Raw genomic sequence first — 20,580 nt, forward strand, 5'->3', positions numbered from 1 at the left:
TCTTCCCTTGTTCCATGTCTATGCTAAGGCTTAGGGTAAAATTTTTCAGGAGTCCTTAAGTTAGATTTTTCAAAAGTCACAGAGACTCTGGGGCGATTAAATCTCATTTAAAATAAATTATCAGGAATATGTTTCTCAAGCAGTGGATTCAACATATAGGATTAGACTCAAAATCTGAGTAGATGAACAACCACTTGAAAGTGTGGAATAAGCACAGAAGTTAAAAAGGAGCAATCATCAAAAAATGACACAAAATTTAGGAGTTACAACTTGGTGTAGACAAAGACATGGGGCAATCTCTCTTTAATTTTTTTAAAAGCCTGCATTTTCTGAAAAATTCATCTTGCTGCTTAAGGTCGGTTAAGGAAACTTAGTAGTTATATCTGGATGTCACGCTGTTTTTAAAGCCAGGCACTAAAACGGGTGGCCAACCTGTGGTACTGGTGCTACAAGTGGCATAGGCAGCCTTTGTGTGCGTCACATGGCAGATTGGGGAGGGGACAGCAACAGATAGGGAAGGAAGCAGAAAGCTATGCGGCAAATCAGGCAAGGAACATAAGGCTGAGGTCAGAAAACAGCAGCAGATTGAGCAGGAGAATGGGATCGGCACAGCAGTTTGGGAGGGTATGGGGCTGATTTGTGGTAGGTCTGCCAAAAAAGTAAGCCACTGATACAGGATAAGATTAGTGTTGACTTATTATAATCATCTATAAAAGGTTTTATTGGCTCAAAATTAAGATATCAGTTTGATAGTAAATCTCATATTTTGCAAGTTTTCTTGTTTCCTTAGTTCATGTAGGCAACTTTGATTTTTCATTGATGTGTTGGTTTGTATTAAAACTATCTTCATGTGTTTTTAATGTAATTATTTTAGCTGCAGAATCTGGTTATTCACAGAATACTCCTGGTATGATTAAGTTTTATTTACAAATTATCTTTTTATTCATTGTTCATATAGATGAATTGCCAGAACCTGCTGTTAACGTGTCTTTCCCAGACAAAAAGGGGCTCAAAGATCCAGGTGAAAATTGTGAGAAGCAGGTGAGTCAAATAAACCAGAAAAGACTATTAATGTTTTGCTTAATTTTATGCCATCATTACATAAAAGTAGTATCAGTCTGTTCACTTGCTGAGTTGCTGGATGAGGAATGTCAAAAAGTTATTGCCATGTATTAAAAAAACAAAACAAAACTGTACATGATCCATAGCACCAATGAGCTTTGCTAGATAAATGATCCTGTGGACTAATGCCATATTATGACAGATCTAGTAGTAGAATGTATAACTAACGTCGCCTGACACTTCACATTGTAGGACCTTATTTTTAGTAGTTTTAAAGTTGCTAAACGTTACCCCTTGAGACTGAAATTTGCTATCCTGGGCATCTGCTTCAGACTTCGTTTTAATAAAATAAAAAAATGTTTGTGTTTCTAAAATGAAATTGGTCGGGGGTGGACATGTTGCTCAAATGTAAAAATTCTATCAACTTCTTTTAAAAGCTCTAGTGTTCCCTTGCTTTTATGAAGGAACTGGCCTCTTTAGCAGGGGGCATGCTTTTAGTTTTTCTCTTAGAAATTCACTTATATTTTACCACGTTACAAGCAGTTTTGAAAAATTGCAGGTTGCCTGTCTTCAATAGATACTTTTTAGACCTTTGTAGCTAAATCACAGAAAGATTCCATAGGTGCTTAAAGAAGCTAAGGATATATGTTAGCACAGAGCATGTTACAGAGATCATGACTATAATTTCAGCTCTTTCTGCTATAGGCTGTGTCATGTCTAGGCATGTGCACTGACAGCAGAGAGACTCTCGTTCTCTCTTTTGTGCTCTCAGTGACCCTCAAGCACCATGGAGTTCCAGGAAAATGCCAAAGGCTAAGATTAAGACATTTCTGGGAAACAATAGGTGCAGAACAAAGGTGAAGGGATCTGGGGCTTAGATCATTATCTCTTTGATCCTTCCAGTCAAGGAAAAGGGCCCAGGCAGCAACAGGTGCATCCTGCAGATCAATACCTGGCTGCGCAGGTAGTGTCACCTGCAGGGCTTTGGCTTCTTCGACCATGGGATGTTGTTACAAGAAGAAGAGATGGGATCCACCTGAGGAAGAAAAGGAAGAACATATTCCCAGACAAACTCGCTAACCTAGTGAGGAGGGCTTTAAACTAGGTTCACTGGGGGCTGGAAACCAAAGCCCTGAGGTAAGTGGGGAAGCAGGAGACCTGGGGGAAGAGCAAGCATCAGGGGCCAACAGGGGAAGTATTCTCATACTTCCCGAGAAATCAGAGCAATCACCTCGTTACCTCAGGTGCCTGTACATGAATACACGGAGCCTGGGAAACGAGCAGGAAGAACTGGAAGTCCTTGCGCAGTCACGGAACTATGATGTGGTTGGAATAACAGAGACTTAGTGGGATAGTTCACATGACTGGAGCACTGTTGTGCATGGGTACAAACTGTTCAGGAAGGACAGGCAAGGAAGAAGATGAGGAGGAGTTGTACTTTATGTAAAAGAACCATATGATTGCTCAGAGCTCCAGTATGAAGCTGCAGATAGGCCTGTTGAAAGTCTCTGGGTTAAGGTTAGAGGGGAGAGCAAGTAGGGCAATGTTGTGGAGGGGGTCTGCTATAGACCACCAGACCAGGAGGAAGTGGTGGATAAGGCTTTCTTCAAACAGCTAGTAGAATTTTCCCAATCACAAGCCCTGGTTCCTGTGGGAGGCTTCAATCACCCCGACATCTGCTGGAAGGGCAATACAGCAGCGTGCAGGCAAGCCAGGAAGTTTTTGGAGTGTTGGGGACAACTTCATGGTACAAGTGCTGGAGTGGCCAACTAGGCGCCATGTTCTTCTTGACCTGCTGCTCACAAACAGGGAAGAATTGATGGGGAATGTAGTAGTGGATGGCAACTTAGGCAGCAGTAACCATGAGATGATTTTGTTCAGGATCCTGAGGAAAGGAAGTGTGGAGAGCAGTAGAGTACAGACCCTGGACTTCAGAAAATCAGACTTCATCTCACTCAGGGAACTCATGGACAGGATCCCCTGGGAAGCCAGTCTGAGGTACAGAAGAGTCCAGGACAGCTGGCTATACTTTAAAGAAGCCCTACTAAGTATGCAGGAACAAACCATCCCAATGTGAAGGAAGACTAGCAAGTATGGCAGAAAACCAGCTTGGCTTAGTAGAGAACTCTTCAGTAAACTAAATCACAAAAAAGAAGTTTATAAGAAGTGGAAACTTGGACAAATAACTAGGGAGGAGTATAAGAGCATTGCTTGGGCATGCAGGGGTGAAGTCAGGAAGGCCAAAGCACAATTGGAGTGCAGCCAGCAAGGGACGTGAAGGTTAATAAGGGTTTCTTTAATATGTTGGTAGCAAGAGAAGGATAAGGGAAAGTGTGGGTCCCTTACTGCATGTGGGAGGCAACCTTGTACCAGAGGATGCAGAAACAGCTGAAGTGCTTAATGCCTTCTTCACCTCAGTCTTCACAGGCAAGGTCAGCTCCCCGACTACTGCACCTGGCAGCACAGTTTGGGGAGGAGGTGAGCAGCCAACCACAGTGAAAGAACAGGTTAGGGACTGTTTAAAAAAGCTGGACATATACAAGTCCATAGGGCTGGATGGGATGCTCCCTAGGGTGCAGAGGAAGTTGGCTGATGAGATTGCAGAGCCACTGGCCATTATGTTTGAAAACTCATGGCAATCAGGAGAGGTCCTGGATGATTGGACTTTTCCTTTGGCAAACATAGTGCCCATATTTAAGAAAGGGAAAAAGGAGGATCCAGGGAACTACAAACCAGTCAGCCTCACCTCAGTTCCTGGAAAAATCATGGAGCAGATTATCAAGGGATCCATCTCAAAGCCCTTGAGGGAGAAGAAGGTCATTAGGAACTGTCAGCATGGATTCACCAAGGGCAAGTCATGCCTGACCAACCTAATTGCTTTCTATGATGAGGTGACTGTGTCTTTGGGTGAGGGGAGACCAGTGGATGTGATATACCTTGATTTTAGCAAGGCTTTTAATACGGTCTCCCACAACATTCTCACAGGCAAGCTAAGGGAGTATGGGATGGATGAATGGACTGTAAAGTGGTTAGAAAATTGGCTGGAGCATCAGGCTCAAAGGGTAATAATCAATGACTCAGTATCTAGTTGGCAGCCAGTATCAAGCGGAGTGCTCCAGGGGTCAGTCCTGGGGCTGGTTTTGTTCAATGTCTTCATCAACAACCTGGAAGATGGCATAGAGTGCACCCTCATCGAGTTTTCAGATGACACCAAGCTGGGTGGAGTAGTAGATATACTGAAGGATAGGGCTAGGATTCAGTGTGACATAGAAAAATTGGAGGATTGGGCCAAAAGAAATTTCATGAGGTTCAACAATGACAAGTGCAAAGTTCTGCACGTAGGACGGAACAGTCCCGTACACCAGTACGGGCTGAGGGCTGACTGGCTGGGCAGCAGCTCTGCAGAAAAGGACCTGGGGGTTACAGTAGACAGTAAGATGAATATGAGCGAACAGTGTGCCCTTGTTGCAAAGAAGGCTAATGGCATACTGGGCTGTGTCGGTAGGTGTGTTGCCAGCAGATTAAGGGAAGTGATTCTTCCCCTCTATTCTGCACTGGTGAAGCCACATCTGGAGTGCTTTGTTCAGTTTTGGGCCTCCCACTACAGAAGGGATATGCCAGTACCCTTCCCCTGCCCGTGCCATTGCCCCTCACTCCCAAGCTGCAGCCCCCTTGTCCTGCTGGTGCTCCTCCAAACCTGCTGCCCCCCAGACCTCCTATATATGAGAAAAGGTGCGTGGGGTGGGGTAGGGGGCTGTAGGCACAGTCGATGTGTGTGGGGGATATGCTACCCCATATTTCTGTGCCCACAGAGGGGTGCAGGACTGCATCTGGGCCAGACCAGCTCTGTCCAGGACCTGCCTCCGTGACCCAGTGGGAAGTACCTAGCACAGGAAGGAGTGCCATGCCACCATGACTGCCAGAGTGAGGTCCCCCCTGCTCATTTGGCAGCAGTGGGATGCACAACTCTGTGCCACTGTGCCTTTACTTGGTGACTATGGTGGTGCAGTACTCCCTTCCGCTTTGGGTCCTGCCCTCTGGGCCTCAAAGGCAGCTCCTCAGGTGTGGAAATCAGTGCTCCCCATTCTCCCAGGATACTCCCTTCCTCTTTAAACATCCTGAGGTACTTGCAACCTGGGAGCCTGGCATGCCGGCCAGTGTGTTTAATTCCTCTAGCTGCAGGTGCCCCTTTACATTTTTTAACACTACAAAAATAACATCTGGAGACAGCACAGAACTGCTGAAATAATGGGATGGTATTGGGACATGCTGCTTAAGCAGTTTGGGACTAGGATAAGTCTAACATTTTAGAGACTGGGTCAAGCTAAGTCAAGAAAATGGGGGAGTATTTATGATGACAAAGGTAGGGATAAGACAGGTCTAGGACAGGGGCAGTTTGCAGGAGATGGGACAAAAGGGTTTGTGTTTTAAGGGAAAATGGGTAGTGTGGTTCCAGTACAATCCTTCTGCAGATCCAGAAAAGGAACCCAGTATTTCTGAGTCTCAGCGTTCATCAGCTATCAGAGGTGTTACAGCAGTAGTTCTCAACATTTTTAGACTCAAGGCACCCCTAAGGAAATGCCAGTTCTTGCTTTTCATTCATTTTTTGATGATAGGAAAATAATAGAGCATTTTTTTGGTGCTAAGAATTCAAACCACAGAAGGTCAGAATGTTTTTAAATTATGCATTCCTATTTGAAATCTCTGAGTTTATCCTGTGAATCATGTTTGCACACCTAACAATGCTAATGTTGTGTGGCACTGCACGGCACCCTTGAAAAAAATCTCAAAGCTCCCTGGTTGAGAAACACTGTGTATGAGCAGGGTGGCTATGACGGTCCAAGAATTATGAAAGGATTTTTTGTGGGGGATATATTTTTTTGGACCAACTGCATGGTTGGAATAAAGTATCAGCTCCAAGCAAGTGTCTGTGAAATTCACCAAGAAATTGTTTCATTCCCCTCTGGCAGTCTATTCAAAGAATAAAAATCTATTCCTCTTTCATTTACTCTGTTAGTTCAAATGATAATGGTCAGCCTGCTGATAAGTCATATTAACATCAATACAGTACTACACAATGAAATTTCAGGGAGGGGAGGTGTTACTTATTGTATTAAACTAGGAAATTATTCTTCAGAATGATATTAATGGAAGAAAACATGGACAAAAAGAAAACACTCTAAAGTTATAAAAACTAAGGTTTCCTGTACCACCTGTTCCCCTTGTATATAATCATTCTGATATGTTACCGCTTTTAATTATGAAGCCATGCACCATTTTTTCTCTTACCCTATTTATGTGAATAATCTCACTGATTTCAATGGGACAGTTACCTTAGTCTGCTTTTATGGGATTACATACTTGTAGGGAGAAGGTCTTTTTTTACCTTTTTGTAAAAAACTCCTTTTTGTTGAAGGGAAGTTTGTACTTGGGAGTCATCCTAATATAACGGTTGGCTATAGAAGAATCACCTTTGTAGTAATGGTACAGTAATTATTACTACATTGGACCAAGTGATGGCAGCCAAAACATTAGCCATAGAAAGGAAGCCAGTAAAATAGAGTATTGCATCAAAAGTGACACCTCTTGGTTGTATAGCAGTTTTTAAATTATTGAGGGTAAGGTAATCTGTGTGGATAAAAATTGGTGATTTTTTTAGAAATCATAACTTTAAAAAATGCATATTCCTTTTAAAAATACATTTATATGAACTTGTCACAAACTGTGCTAAGACTAAATTTACGATTGTCTTAAAATATTTCATTTTTTAAAAATATACATGATTGCTACTGTCATTTTAAAATGTAACTACCAAACAAATGAAAGTCACTTGGAAACAGTTTGTCAAACTGCTTAGCAGCTTTCTACAATAGTTTCTTCTTGTAAGCTGTATCAGAAGTATTTTCTTCATTGCAGCTAATCAAGCAATCCATTTGAATCATTCGTATATTCAAAATTGAGAAACCTATTGGAAGTTGCAAAGCCGAAAATCTTTTCTTCCTATTCCAGTCTCTAGTAAAAATGAGGTATAAGCATATGAGATCAGTCGGTTCTAAAATTTTGAAAGACATAGTAATCAGAAAAAGTCAGTTTATTCTGTTAATAATCTACACCTAAAACATAATTTGTTTAATAAGTCTGTTTTAAATATAGTAGCTCCTTTTCTCTTATATATTCAACATATTTTGTTGTATTTAACTAAGAAAAATATTTTATATTGCTTTTTTATTCGTTTCAAATTGTATTTCAGTTTCTGTCTGTGTAGAACTTCATCCAGATCATGAATAAAAAACTACTTATGGCGAAATCTATCACTTACCATTTCCTAATAACATAAACATTTAAGAAGCTGCATTTAAATGTTTATTATTCTATTCAAATGAATATATAACCTCTTGGTTAGGAAAAATAGTATCAATTTTAGTTTAAAATTATATTTAGTTGTAAATTGAAATGTTTATTTGTTCTCAGTGACTGGAATCACTTTTTTGGTAGAATAACTAAAACGTACACATATAAGACAGGACTAAAATAGTCAAGATTTCCTGTCTTCTGATTTAAATCATGCTTAGCATTTGTTTTATATTATTATGAGTTGAATGAGTCCATCTTGATTTGTCATTCATTTTGAATAACTAATTTTGTAATTCTAAATTTGAAGATGATTGTATTTTTAGTCACAAATGTCAGTGATAGACGTACATTGGTTAGCAGAACCACCTCTACAGTTTGTATTGTTTTCTTCAAACAACTTGAATCCAGAGTCCTTTCCTGCATTAAAAGTTATGGGACTTAGAAATCTGTACAAGGCTTACTTTGCAGAGCTCAACCCCACGTCATTCCAGTGGGAGCTGAAGTTTGCCTCATAACTATGGAAAGGTCCCACAAAACCTGGAGGATCCCAGAGGATTTGTTAGAGGCCAAAGCATCCTTGTAGAGGCCCAAAGCACCTGTCCCAATAGCATGCCCCTTTTGAAAGCTTAATACCCACTGGATTTATTTTACAGATTCATCCTATCCTGGCATCTCTTTTGGTTTAGACCAGTGGTGCTCAAACTTTTTCCTTGATGGGTCAGATGGGCTGTGGCTGGTCCGCTGATGGGCCTGATGGTCGTTCTGATCCAGCGTCCAGGGTCAGTGTGGCAGCCACCATCCAACCCCAGGAAGGGAGGCGAGGGGCAGCCTAGCCTGAGCCCATCTCAGCAAGGGGGGAAGGAGAGCTACACTTGGCCTGGGGGGGGCGGGTGGGTGGGAGGGGGAGACATGACCTAGCCCTGCAAGGGGGAAGAGGATGTGACCCAGCCTGGCCCTGAGTGGGGAAAAAGCAGCGTGACCTGGCTTCCTTGGGGAAAGGGGACATGGCCTGTCCCTGCAAAGGGAGAGGACACAGCCTGGCTCTGGCCCAGCGCTGTGTGGGAGAAAAGGGAGCATGCCCTGACTCTGGCCTGGCCCTGCTGGCAGCTTGGGGTTTTGGAATTTGGCAGGGAGTAGGGTGGCTGTATACATGGCCACGGCTTCCCCACTGCCAAATTTCCTGACCTGTGGGGAACTTCATGAGCCACATGTGATGGCCGGAGATTGAGCACCCTTGATTTAGACTAAGAGAACATCAGGGAAAAGTTAGCACAGTATCTAGCTATACAGACTTTCTCAGGCAACTTCTATGTTGAATTTTCTCTACTTTCAAATATATTTAGAAGAGACATTGGACCAGTTTGTGCTTTCTTTTAAGTCAATGTGAGCTCTCTCATATATTCACCTGACATGAACAGTCTCCTTCATTTCCTGTGGTGCAGTCTCTGGACCAGCAGAGAGGGGTTCAGATAACGAGTGGTCTAAGGAAAGAAGGAAGTTCTGTACATACAGGAGACATCTCCTTGCACAGACCTAAGGTGCAGAATGTAGCCCAGTGTCTAAGTTTAGATGCTTTTATATGCTTCAAATGACATAAAATGGGCAAATTAAAAAGAAAATTTGTTGTGCAGATAAATCCAATCCTACCAAAATAAAACCCTAAAAATGTCTTTGTTTTATAAATAAGATTTATGAACTTTCAGAATATTTAAGATTCCCAACCATGATTTGTTTGGTACAGATTTGTGATATGTGGCAAGTTTATAGTGTGAATTATTTTACGAGATTAGTTATACCTGCTAGGTTTTTTGTTAATTTTTCTTTGTCTACACTTGCTTACTTAAGGATAAATATATGTTAGACACAACCAACTTGACAGAAAAAACAGCACTTGAAAATCAGACTGACAAAACAGAGATTTCAGTTTCACATCAGGAAACAGTAGAACAAAATGAAAAATCAAACACAGAGCTTGTGCAAGTGAATCCAAAACTTTGGGAGCAAAGATATGAAAAAATGTGGATTGAAAATGAGAAAAGGGATTTGAAAACAAATTTTAAAAACATTACAGCAGAGCTAAAGCAGATGTTTGGTGAAATTAATGAAACTGAGAAAACAACTACACCTACAGAGGGGACATCAGAAGATGGCTTCAGTGAAGAACTGGAGAGCATTCATGAAGCGCCACTTAAACTGACAAAACCCACCAATCACACAAAAAGAAAAGGTGAATTTGGGGATATGCAGTCTGTACTTGAACAAAAGGAATCCAGCTTGGAAATCTTAATTCCAAAGTCTTCTGATCAGTATGTTTTCAAGGCAAGCTGTGAACCTATTTGGAATGTAAATGAAGAAAGTTGTACTAACGATGAAGTAAGTACAAAAATAGCAGAAACTAAGGAGGTGGAAGACCAAATGTCTGACACACAAATAAAAAGAAATGCAGATGGAAATACTATTTTAGAGAGAAACCTTGATTATTCACGAAACTACATTTTGGAAGAAAGCATTCTGGAGAAAAATTTCCTAACTCTTGACATTGTAAGACCTGTTTCTACAGATGATGAAAATAAGCTATCTGGTATAGTGAAGACGAATATTAAAACAGACTTATCCCGGTTTAATGACAGTGTCCCCAAAGACTGCTTTGTCAGTAATCCTAAAATAAGCAAAACAAAAATTGAAAGTAATTTGAAAACCTCTCAACAATCTTGTGATGACACGTTGAAAAGGCAGCTGGATGAAGAACTGGAGCAAGATATGGAAAGATTTAAGAATGAGGTAGGAATGCTACAAGTAGTATTCCTGGCTTTGGAGAAAGAGAAGGTACAACTGCAAAAAGAGGTAGAGGTTCACCTGCTGCTTCTCCATATTCTTTGATCTTTCTTCACATAAACCATCCTGTTCACTTCAGCTATTCATCATTAAAGGAAAGTGTTTTGTACAAATTGGCTTCCTGTGCAGTGCTGAAGAGGGGCAGATGCAGAGAATTGGGTTTTTTTCCTTCCTCTGTTTTGAAAGTTCAAGAAAAACTAAGATTCAGTTTTCCATAGTAATTAGTCTTCAAACAAAGGGGCATATTCAGTTCTTCAACATGTAGTTGCCACTCCCATGACCTTAAAGGGAAAGCACAAATTTACATCAATTCAGATTTTGATTCAGAGAATGAAGATAGCTTCTGAACAGGATATTAACTAATTTGTGCATGTACACCTCTGTTAACCCTTCGCTGAAACATCAGTTTGCTGTCAAACACCCTGTTTCATTTGAAGTTCATCATTTACGTTTTTGTGAATCACATCTTTTCTGTCTTTAACATTGTGCTTTTATTCTAACTTTTTTCTATAAGATAAATAATGTTCATTGCTTCATGTTTTAAATTGTAGATGCTATTTAATATTTAAAGGCTATACGTTTTTATAAAGCTTGTTAATAGTGAGTGAATTCATCTCCCCTGCACATCTCTCAAAAGAGAAAGTACTCTGTTGCTGCATGTCCTCTGTTGTTCTGTATTGTGTGTTGCTGTTCTGTGTGGTTGAATATGTCAGTAGAATTATGTAGAATGTAGTAGTACATCTGATAGCTTTATGTGAATTGTAGGGGTAAAGTTTGATGTACATCCTGTATGCAACATCTCTTTTTATTGGGTCAAGAAATACTGAAGCATAGTAAGCTGTAAACTTTCTTATCCTAGGTTGCAGAGGAAAAGAGAAAGCAGAAGTATGAAGAAATCGAAACAGTGGAGAAAGAAGATGATGTGGATGAGTCAGACGTATCAAATTTGACTGGAAGCACTGTTAATCTGCAGATGAAACAGAAGGTGGTTGTAAAAGGCAATGAGCCTTTTAAAAAAGAAAATGAAGAAACTATAGATGAAGATAAACTAAAAATGATCCTTTCCTCCAAGGAGAGAACAACATTAAATCAAATATCATTGAAGAGGTAAGCTAGTAAGAATAGAAATTGTAATCTTTACCTTATTGTCTGTACAGGGTGTTTGGGGGTTTTGGAGATAAACAAGGTTTCACAACTTTTTTTTGCTTACAAGTGATTTTGGATTTATTTTTCTCCCTAAAAATAATTAAGGGAATAATAAATTGTGTACTGTTTATTAAATAAATGAACATGTTGGTCATAATTTCCAAAAGTAAATGCCTAAAGTTAAATCCCACAATTGGTTGCTTGATTTTTTAAAATACTAAAGATCCAAAATTTCCCATGGATTTCATTGTAAACATGCAGGCTCTAAATATATTTTAGAACCATAATAAGTTAGGCAGAATAAGTTTATCATAGTGGCTCTCAGCCTTTTTTTGTTTCAAGTCCCCCTTGTTAGTATCAAAGCATCCTTTGGAAAATGCCAGCTCTTAGTTTTCAGTGATTTTTTGACTATGGAAAAACATTAGAATAGTCTTCTGTAGCAAAGAAATCCAAGAAGACCACAACAAGTCAGAATGTTTTTGACACTGAATTCTTATTTTAAATCTTTTGGTTTATCATGTCAATCATGTTTACACACCTAACAGTGGTAACATTGTATGGTACCCTACAGCACCCTTGAAAGGCTCTCAGGGCACATGAGAGTAGCACAACACTACAATTGAGAATCACTGAATTATGATTAGTTGCAGACACAGCTATAAAAAGGCATTGGCTTGCAGCTTGCTGTTTTCCTTTCAGATTATGCCCAGGTGTCTCTTTGTAGCCATAAGGTTTAGCAGTTTCCTTAATCCGTGTGCTTGGTTTTGGTAGAGACAAAGGAAATGATCATTTTAACAGACTGACCACAAGAGCTAGAATGGGCTCAGGTAGACAGTGCATGGCCTGCTAGTGACATGTAAACAATTACTTTAAATTTAGCCACCCAGGAGCTAAGATCTTTTTAGCCTTTTAGCCATTGTTCTTGTTAACTGAGGAACTCAGTTGAGGGCTCATCTGATAAAGAATTTTCAACACTTTTTCTCTGTTGCATGCAGGCACATTCCTAACTTTGACCTGAACACATTATTCTATAATATTATTATGCTACCTCTGTAGCATGCCACAAAGCACATTGTTACTCAGAGTGCTACCTGATTTACTTCTGGGCATTTTAAAAACTCAGGGTGTGGACAGACATAATGCTTAGAGCATTCTAAATAAAAATTAAAATCCAAGAGTCTAGACCTGCATGCCACGTAAGACTGGCCTATGGAATGTTTAAAAAGCACACCAGAAAAATCAAGTACTATTTTGAGCTGGTTCTCTGTGAACTGGCTCAGCGTTACATGGAGTCACAGAAACATTCCATCGCAAACTGTCCCTTTCCTAATCCCCCGCCCCCAACATTTACAGAGCAAGGGGCTGCTCTGGAATACAGTCAGTACTCTATTGTGCAAACCCCTGTGCTCAGCTTCCCCTCCCATTGGACCAGGCAGACCACAGGAGCAGGAGTGAGGACTTCAAAAATAAGAGTTATATAATATATAATAAGAATTCTGTCCCCCTGCCCTCCCAGTTTCACCACTTTCCTCCCTTCCCCTCTATGATGAGCTGCATGCTGCCTTCCCTCTTTTCCTGCTGTCCCTGCTATCACTGGCTGATGCAGTGTGAGGGGCGAAGCTTCAAAATCATTTCTGCCCTGATTCACCTGGGGACAGTGGTAGCAGGAACAAGCAGGTTTCTCTTTTCTGCCCTGTGGCCCTGGGTGTTCCCCAACAGCCCAGAAGCAAGTATGCGGGGGGCGGGGAACGGGGAAATCCACCCACTGCCACTGTTGCTGTCCCTGGCCAAGCCCAGCTGGAGCAGACAGGAGTGTCTAAGTGTACAGGCCGTGAGCATTCTGTGCTAGGGTTGTGAACAGCTAAACAATTAATAGTTTAACCAATAAGCCCAGTGATAACCAGTTATACTTTACTGGTTATCATTTAGTGTGCAGCCCAGGGAAGGTGGGGAAAGGGAAGCCATGTAGTACCCAGCAGAAATTGGAAGGTGGCAGGGCAGGCAGGAAGGAGCATGAAGGAGGGGAGGGGGAAGGGAGACCAGTGCCTATAGCTAGGCTCCGTGGACCTCAGTGCAGTTGCTTGCAGCCTCCTTGCTGCCTGCCGTGAGCAGCCTGAGCTCCAGGAAGGCCTCTGCTTGGCAGCAGTGCAGTCTACTTAGAACCCTTAGTATCCACACAGATATTTTAGTCAAGAGATAATTATGAACTAGTTCTCAATCAGTGACATACTTGGAACAGCTCATCTGTTATGGCTGTCTATACCCACAGAATCACAGTCTGCTTTTTAGTGGAATTCTCCCTTGCCTAAAAAAGGAAGTACCCAGTGCCAGCACAGTTCCTGATACAGAGTAAGTTCTCTGGTGTGCCAGTATACCTATGCACTGGGGAACAAAACTAGTACATTGCCCACTCCCTGTTCTTTCTTGCCAACTCTTTATCTACCGATGCATGGGGATTCAAGGATTTAGCTCTGTGGAGTCTTTTTTTCTACCATAACGATCTGGGTAGCCAGAGCAAGAAAATAGCGCACTTATGTCCCTTTGTTCATTTGTTTGACTAGAAAATTTGGGCACAGAAACCGCTAAGAAGATTCTCAGTCTGGATCTAGTGAACAGCTCATCTGGACAACAGTGTGACCACCCCTAAAATAAAGGATGTGAATAGGGTGGATGTAAAAAAAAAAAAAGTGTTGCAGAGTTTTGCATTGGGTATAATCACAGTAAAAAGTAATCCTATTCAGTGAAACTACGGTATCATAATTAATTAGTGTATGTATTTGAATGCAAAGGTGTAGCATAATCTAAAAATTTTACATTAATTTCTTATTTCTTTAAAAAAGGCATGCCTAACTTTGAAGTGAATTCCTGCCTCTGAGTAACTGCGCCTGCTCACAAAAGATTCAAATTAGCTTCTGTGGAGTAAATCTAGTCCAAATTCTTTTTGTATTTGACAATATGTTGTTTTGGGAAAATAAAGTTGCTTGCAATATTGTCATCTTTCAGTATACTTGGTGGAACCATACTTAATGTTCTATCATAGAGAACATTTTTCTTCCAAGTTCTTCAGTATTCTTGGGTATTGTCATCTGTGTTTTTGTATTTCTGATGCAAAATGTTTTATTTGAAGATAATTGAATGTTGGATTTTTCTTTATTCATTTAAAGCAGTAAGCCTGCCTTGAATATGAAAGACCTAAAGAAAAATAAAAACAAAAAGCGGATTTCAAAGCAAAGAGCTAATCAGCAGATGAATTCTACCAGTGGAAGCCAGTTTGACGATAGCACTTTGAGTGAAACGTCTCAGGATGAAGGAAGGTACTGACTATAACAATTTTGTTACCGTGTAAGATTATTAGAAATATAACGTATTTAATAGTAAACCTCACTGAAAGATGTAACAATTGAAATAATTCTATCTGTGACAATCTACCTATGACTTGGGGAGTTTCTGAAGTACAGTAAGTCTTGTAGTATATGACTATTCTCCCCTCCTGTGACAGGCATTAAGGACAGTTAAGTTCAGTGGCACTTCTGTGACCTGGTGAACTTTGGTGCATGGTGCAGCATCAGTAGCTGTATTGCTGGTAGCGGTCAGGCCAGCACTGCAGTGACTATTGTTTTTATGTCTTCCTGTAACTCCATACCCGGGGCTGGTGCCCCAGTCACACCCCTTTTGCTACGATGCTGATTAAGCACTGTTGTACTCTCAACCAGAAAACAGAAACAGAGGAATTGAAAACTCTCCTTTTGCCACCTCATCTCCAACTTCTCTTGTCTCCCTCTGTTCAGAAGTGTTTAACCTTCACCCTATTCTTTCTGCTCCACTTCCTTTTTTTCTCATCTTCTCTCTGTCATCCTTTTTCTTGGAGGGAAAAGAGAAAAGGTAGGCAGATGAGGAGAAACAAGGGAAGAAGAGCTTCAGCTCTGAACTCTTAGCTTTCCTTCCTTGTAACACCTTCATGTGCAATTGGCACCCTATTAGGGTACTGCATACCCTACTTATACAGATCCACAAGAGTGTTATGCAGAGAAGTATTTGTCTTGCAATTTTGTCTTACTTTGTTTCGAAGTAAGACCGTTAGGTTTAGAAAGATAAGCATTTGTGGCTTCATAGCTCACAGCAGGGGATGGCAAAATCTGGCCCATATGCCAAATCTAGCTGAACAGGAGATTTTACCTGCCTGTGGCAGGTCCCTCAGCCCTGCCCAGCCCAGGTCTGGGCACCAGCCTGGGCCCTGGTGCAGCCAGTCCCACCACCCCTTGGCATACAGTGAGGCTGAGGTGGCACAAGAGCTAAACTCCACTTCCCAGCAGCCCTGGCATCGGTGGCTCCTTGCTGCCGCAGCCAGTGTGCTGCGACCGCTGAATCTGGCCCTGCTCCCCAAGCACCAGGCCTGTCAACCCTGCACCCACTGCCAGGGGTGCTGGGTAAAGCATGCAGGCAGGTGGGATCTCTATGAAGACCAGCCCAGAACCCACTCAAATAAAAAGACAAAGATTTTTTTCCTCAATCAGCATGGGGGAAAAAAGCCCCTCTTCCTACATTCACATACAAGAAGACCTTACTAAATACATTGGGTATCATTAAACTGCTGGCAAAAGCAGCATATACTTAATAATGGAAACCAGTTATGAAGTTGATTAAATGTAGCCAACACTGAGCATGATTATAAAACATTATGGCCCATATTGGACAAACGTGGATGGGAATCTAGCACAAGAATAAGTTAGTGCATCCCACCTGAATAAGATGCATAGTAGTACCCACTAAGTGCAGTCCCTCTCAGTTCCACCTCTTTTCCAAGTTATGGTGAGCCACTACACTGCAAGTATTTCAACTTGCTTTTCCCTCCCACAACTGAGCTGCGCCTTTCTTTCCCATTTCTAATGATTCCTGTTTCTTCACTAGCCTTGAATGTATGGCAAACATCACAAAATGAGACTCCAAATAGTTCAGCCAGAATCACCCTTGTTACCTCATCTTTCAGCCTTTTGTATATGGTGTGTGTGGCCCTGTCCCCCATAAGATGAAGCCAGGCCAGGGTGCCCTGTGCCTCATCTGCATATAAATTTTGGAGGGTGCCAAGACTCATGACTAAAACACCCACTTTCAGTCTTGATTGGGGGTGCTAATTAGCACCCCATTTGTTGGAGGGTGGTATTTGGAGTACACATACATATTTAATAGTTCTGAGGTATAGGATCACCATATTTTGAAACTATTGACTCTGGTGGGACTCAGCCCAGTTAACCATATGGTAAATCAGGAACCTTTTGGCTTTGGACTAATGCCATGCATAGTTTGTATTATATGTAAGTAGGCACAAAATTGTTGCGTAAAAGTATGTTCATGGAGTACATGTAGTAAAACAATAGTGCAGGGTCACATTAGTCATATGTAACATGCTGAGAGAGGTGGCAGCAGATGGATTCTAGATGAACTGTTTAGGGCCCCATTGGGTAATGTTTTCCAAACTTTTAAGGCAGGTGAAGAAACAAGAATCATTGGAAATGAAAAAGAAAAGGCGCATCTCAGCTGTAGCAGTGAAGAGAAAGTAAAAATGTGTTCATTGTAGTGGCTCACCATGACTTGAAAGAGATTCGGCATTGAGTGAGATTGAGTTTAATGAGCTCTACAGTATGCTGAATACTGAATACAGTATTCAGGCACGCCGTGCTAACCTATCCTTGTGGTGGGTTCCTGTTGGTATGTTTGCTTAATATGGGCCATATGTTTTTTAGTCATGCTTAGTGTTGGCTGCATTTAATCAGTTTCATAGTTAGTTTCCATTTCTGAGTACATGCTGCTTTTGGCAGAGTTTAATGATGGACAGTATATTTAATGAGTTTTCTTTGTATGCAAATATAAGAGAAGGGACTTTTTCCCCTATGCTGATTGTGGGGGAGGGAACCTTGTCATGTATTTGGCTAAATTCAGTAATAAAGCAATGTGTTCAGTAGCCCTGGTGGTAGCCCATCACTATTCTGTTAGCTTTCATTCACATTTTATACAGGACTAAATCATAAAAGAATTCACATTTATTAAATAAATTAAAGTTTGCAAAACTTGAACTTTTAACATCAGCTTACAACATCAAAAATTATTTTTATTTTCTAGACCCAGAACTAAATCAGTGAATGAGAAGAATACGGTATGGTAAAACAGTTTTCTAAATAAAAAATACCACGTTAAATGAAATGCTTATGTACTACCATAAATAAGAATGGGGTTTCACCAGAGGAGCTCATTGCTTTTTGGACTGTGAAAAGTTTAGTTTTTCACACTTGAAACTAAACATATGAAAAATAGTTAAGAGAATGGACAGGAATGCTTGTTTTTGTGATAACGGTCAGAAATAAATTCTTTTTTTACTTCATAAAAATATATAATGTTTGTAGATTGCATCCAGGGATGTGGCAGATGATTTAGATGATTTAACTCAGTCTTCTGACACGCCTACTGAGGACCTAGAGTTGCCTACTACAACCTACAAAGAGGCAATGTTGCTGATAGAACAGCTTACTGTGGACAGTAAAGGTAAAGAAAAATCTGATCTTTATAGCAATCAGACACAATGTCAATTTGAGTTGTCTGGAAAATTCAAATCTTTTTTATTAGTTTGTTTTGGAAATATCATTGTAGATTCAACCGAACTAGATTTCCAAATGCTAAGTATTCTAAATTTTTACTTTGTCCTTGGAGTTGTCATCTCCTTAAGGTTAAGGAAAGCTGTTGCTGTCTGAAGCACTGATTCAAATTGTAAGACAGGGTGAGATTCTCACCCATATTCTGGTTCCTGTACACTGGAAAAAGGTGCTGCCAAAGCTCTAAATTAAACTAACTGGAGAGGAACTTCCTCTGTTCAGGATCTGAGAAAGATTGCCTCAAAGCCATGTCTATACTGGTTCCCTGCTGAGCCTGGGCTTACCGCCAAAGAAAGAAAGGGCAACTATGCACATGCAGTGAGGTGAGCTCATTTGACAAACTTTAGTTAAAGTGGCCCCACTGCCATTTTTTCAGTCTGGGGACACTGATACATGTGATGCTCCAGGTGCTTTAATTAGAGTGGCTCTTGGAGCTGCTCTAATTAAAGCCCAACCCCTGGAAAACCCCTAAAAGAACTGCTTTCAGTTAGGCTATATATGTTGTTAGATTGTCTGAGAGCTCAAGATTGCTCTTAGCTGTATGTTGGACCAACCTGTCTCTTAACTATACAGTTAGCCTAATAAAAGATATTGCCAAATAAATGTTACTTCTTAGCCGTATGTCCAATTAAATTGTCAGACTTTGTTGTGCAGTATGTGGGAGTGAGTGAGTTGGGCTTGTTGTGTTGGCAGTTGTCACAGGCTCAGCAGGGAGACTAGAAATATGGCTTTAGAGGTACATCACAACTGTTGATCTGTATTCTGTAGACCCTGGGTAAAGCACAGCAAGTTGTTTTCTTTTATTAGAAATATAAGCCATCTTTAAACACACGTGCGCATGCACACACACTCAAACATTATTTTTGTCTATATGTAGGAGTAATCTTGATCATATGTTTGAAAGTGAAATAAAATAAGGTATTAACATTGCTTTTAATGTAACTGATGATCCATATACTAGAAATTGAAGTATTTGAAAGTGGAAATGAAAGAACTTTCTGTTGCTCTTTTTTTTTTTTTTACTAACTGAAAGCTGCACATATTTTTGTCTTCCCAAATAGATTCTGTTATTCTCTTGAAAATTCAGAACATGCTTCATGGATACGAACGACTAATAGAACGTGAAAAGGGTCGCTATACCCAGCTCTTGGGAAAAGTAAGAAAACTTGAGAATGAAAACAAAGAACTACAGTTAACATTGGAAGAGACCAGAGAATTGAAATCCAGACTGGATCACCAGAAAATGGAATGGGAAAGTGATGTCAGCAGTCTCAAGTATGGAATTTTAAATTCTTGTAAACAGTTTAAAACCCTGTTCTGTGAAAACACAAATATTGACAGGCATTGAAGGTATGAGATGAGATGCCTTTATTTTTTAAGCACATTCTTAACTAGTTTGGGTGAGTTCTCAGCACCTGGCAGAATCAAATGAAAGGTTGGTCAGAAAACTACTTACCTTGACAGTAGGTCCATTGGGAAATTCTTTGCTACAAGAATTTTCAATTCAGAAGATTTTATTTCACTGGAAATTTCAGTAGAATTTGTTTTCACCAGAAGCCTGGAAAGTGAGTAAGGCCCCTGACAAACTTAGCATTTGTAGCGCTACAATTGCTGCAGCACTTTGAAATGCTATAGAAAAGTAGTTTTATGGACAGAGACGGACGTAAGTGTAGCTTTATAGACAGACATCCCACCTTCCCTGCTGAGCCCTTCGATGAGGGTACAACATCTCTATAAAGGCATGCAGCAGCATGGTCTCCAATTAAGAGGCACAGTAAGGGATAGTTCAGTCTTGTAACTGCTCCCTCTGGAGATCCCAGGGGCTGCAGCTGTGTTCCCCAATCCCCTAGCAGAAATGGGAGACCAAAGATGAACAGCCTCATAGGGATTACTACTCTCCAGCCCTAATGACAACTCAGGTGGCTCTCAACAGCTGTCCACCTTACTCTCCCTTCCACCTCTCTAGAAGTAGGGTATGGGAGAGAGGAGAACGCTATGGAGTGCCAGGGGGACCACAAGATTCCCTGTCCATGTCTAATGTGTAGCACTACTAAATGCAAGTTGCAGTTTCATCCAACAACATTTTTGTAGCACGTTTGGTATTTTTGTAGTGCTACAGGGGGTACACTTGTCTGTGTGACTTTTTATAGTGCTATAAAAGTGTTTGTAGTGCTACAGTATATTGTATTCAACCGGGACATGAGGGACTTATTTGTGAGATAAAGTAAGGAGGAATGGAGTAAAACATAACATCTGTTCTTCTCTCTCTTGATTTGACCATCTTGCTCTATTTAAATTTCACACCCCACATGACCCTTTCCTTCTTGGTTAGTATAGTAGGAACTCGCCCTTCTCCTCTTTGCCTAACTTAACCATTGAATTTATTACCAACTAACCATAAATGATCCAGTGCACAGCTTTACATGAAAGGTGTGTGTGGTGATATGCTTTTGCTGAGTCTCACAACAGTTGTTCAAGACTAAGTTGTGTTTTCAGTCTCAGAAAAATTCTCATTTATAAAAAATAGGTCATATTAATA

At 40.7% G+C, this 20,580-nt stretch overlaps 1 protein-coding gene across 11 annotated transcripts in view; it reads left to right on the forward strand.

Annotated features, from left to right (window-relative positions):
* Window positions 1-20,580, forward strand: part of ANKRD26 (ankyrin repeat domain 26) — a 126,200-nt gene that overhangs the window by 56,878 nt on the left and 48,742 nt on the right. For 7 of the 11 annotated variants that reach the window (XM_090049086.1, XM_090049093.1, XM_090049094.1 and 4 more), the window contains 7 exons: window positions 959-1,041; window positions 9,262-10,260; window positions 11,111-11,358; window positions 14,562-14,711; window positions 17,515-17,548; window positions 17,796-17,934; window positions 19,103-19,316. In XM_090049086.1, coding sequence (XP_089905212.1) covers window positions 959-1,041; window positions 9,262-10,260; window positions 11,111-11,358; window positions 14,562-14,711; window positions 17,515-17,548; window positions 17,796-17,934; window positions 19,103-19,316 — 1,867 coding nt within the window. The remainder of the gene's footprint in view (window positions 1-958; window positions 1,042-9,261; window positions 10,261-11,110; window positions 11,359-14,561; window positions 14,712-17,514; window positions 17,549-17,795; window positions 17,935-19,102; window positions 19,317-20,580) is intronic. The other 4 variants (XM_090049088.1, XM_090049089.1, XM_090049092.1 and 1 more) reach the window with 4 other exon arrangements.

This window comes from Crocodylus siamensis, chromosome 5, assembly GCF_052110815.1.
Source record: "Crocodylus siamensis isolate JL-2025a chromosome 5, ASM5211081v1, whole genome shotgun sequence".
NCBI classification, from domain to species: domain Eukaryota; kingdom Metazoa; phylum Chordata; order Crocodylia; family Crocodylidae; genus Crocodylus; species Crocodylus siamensis.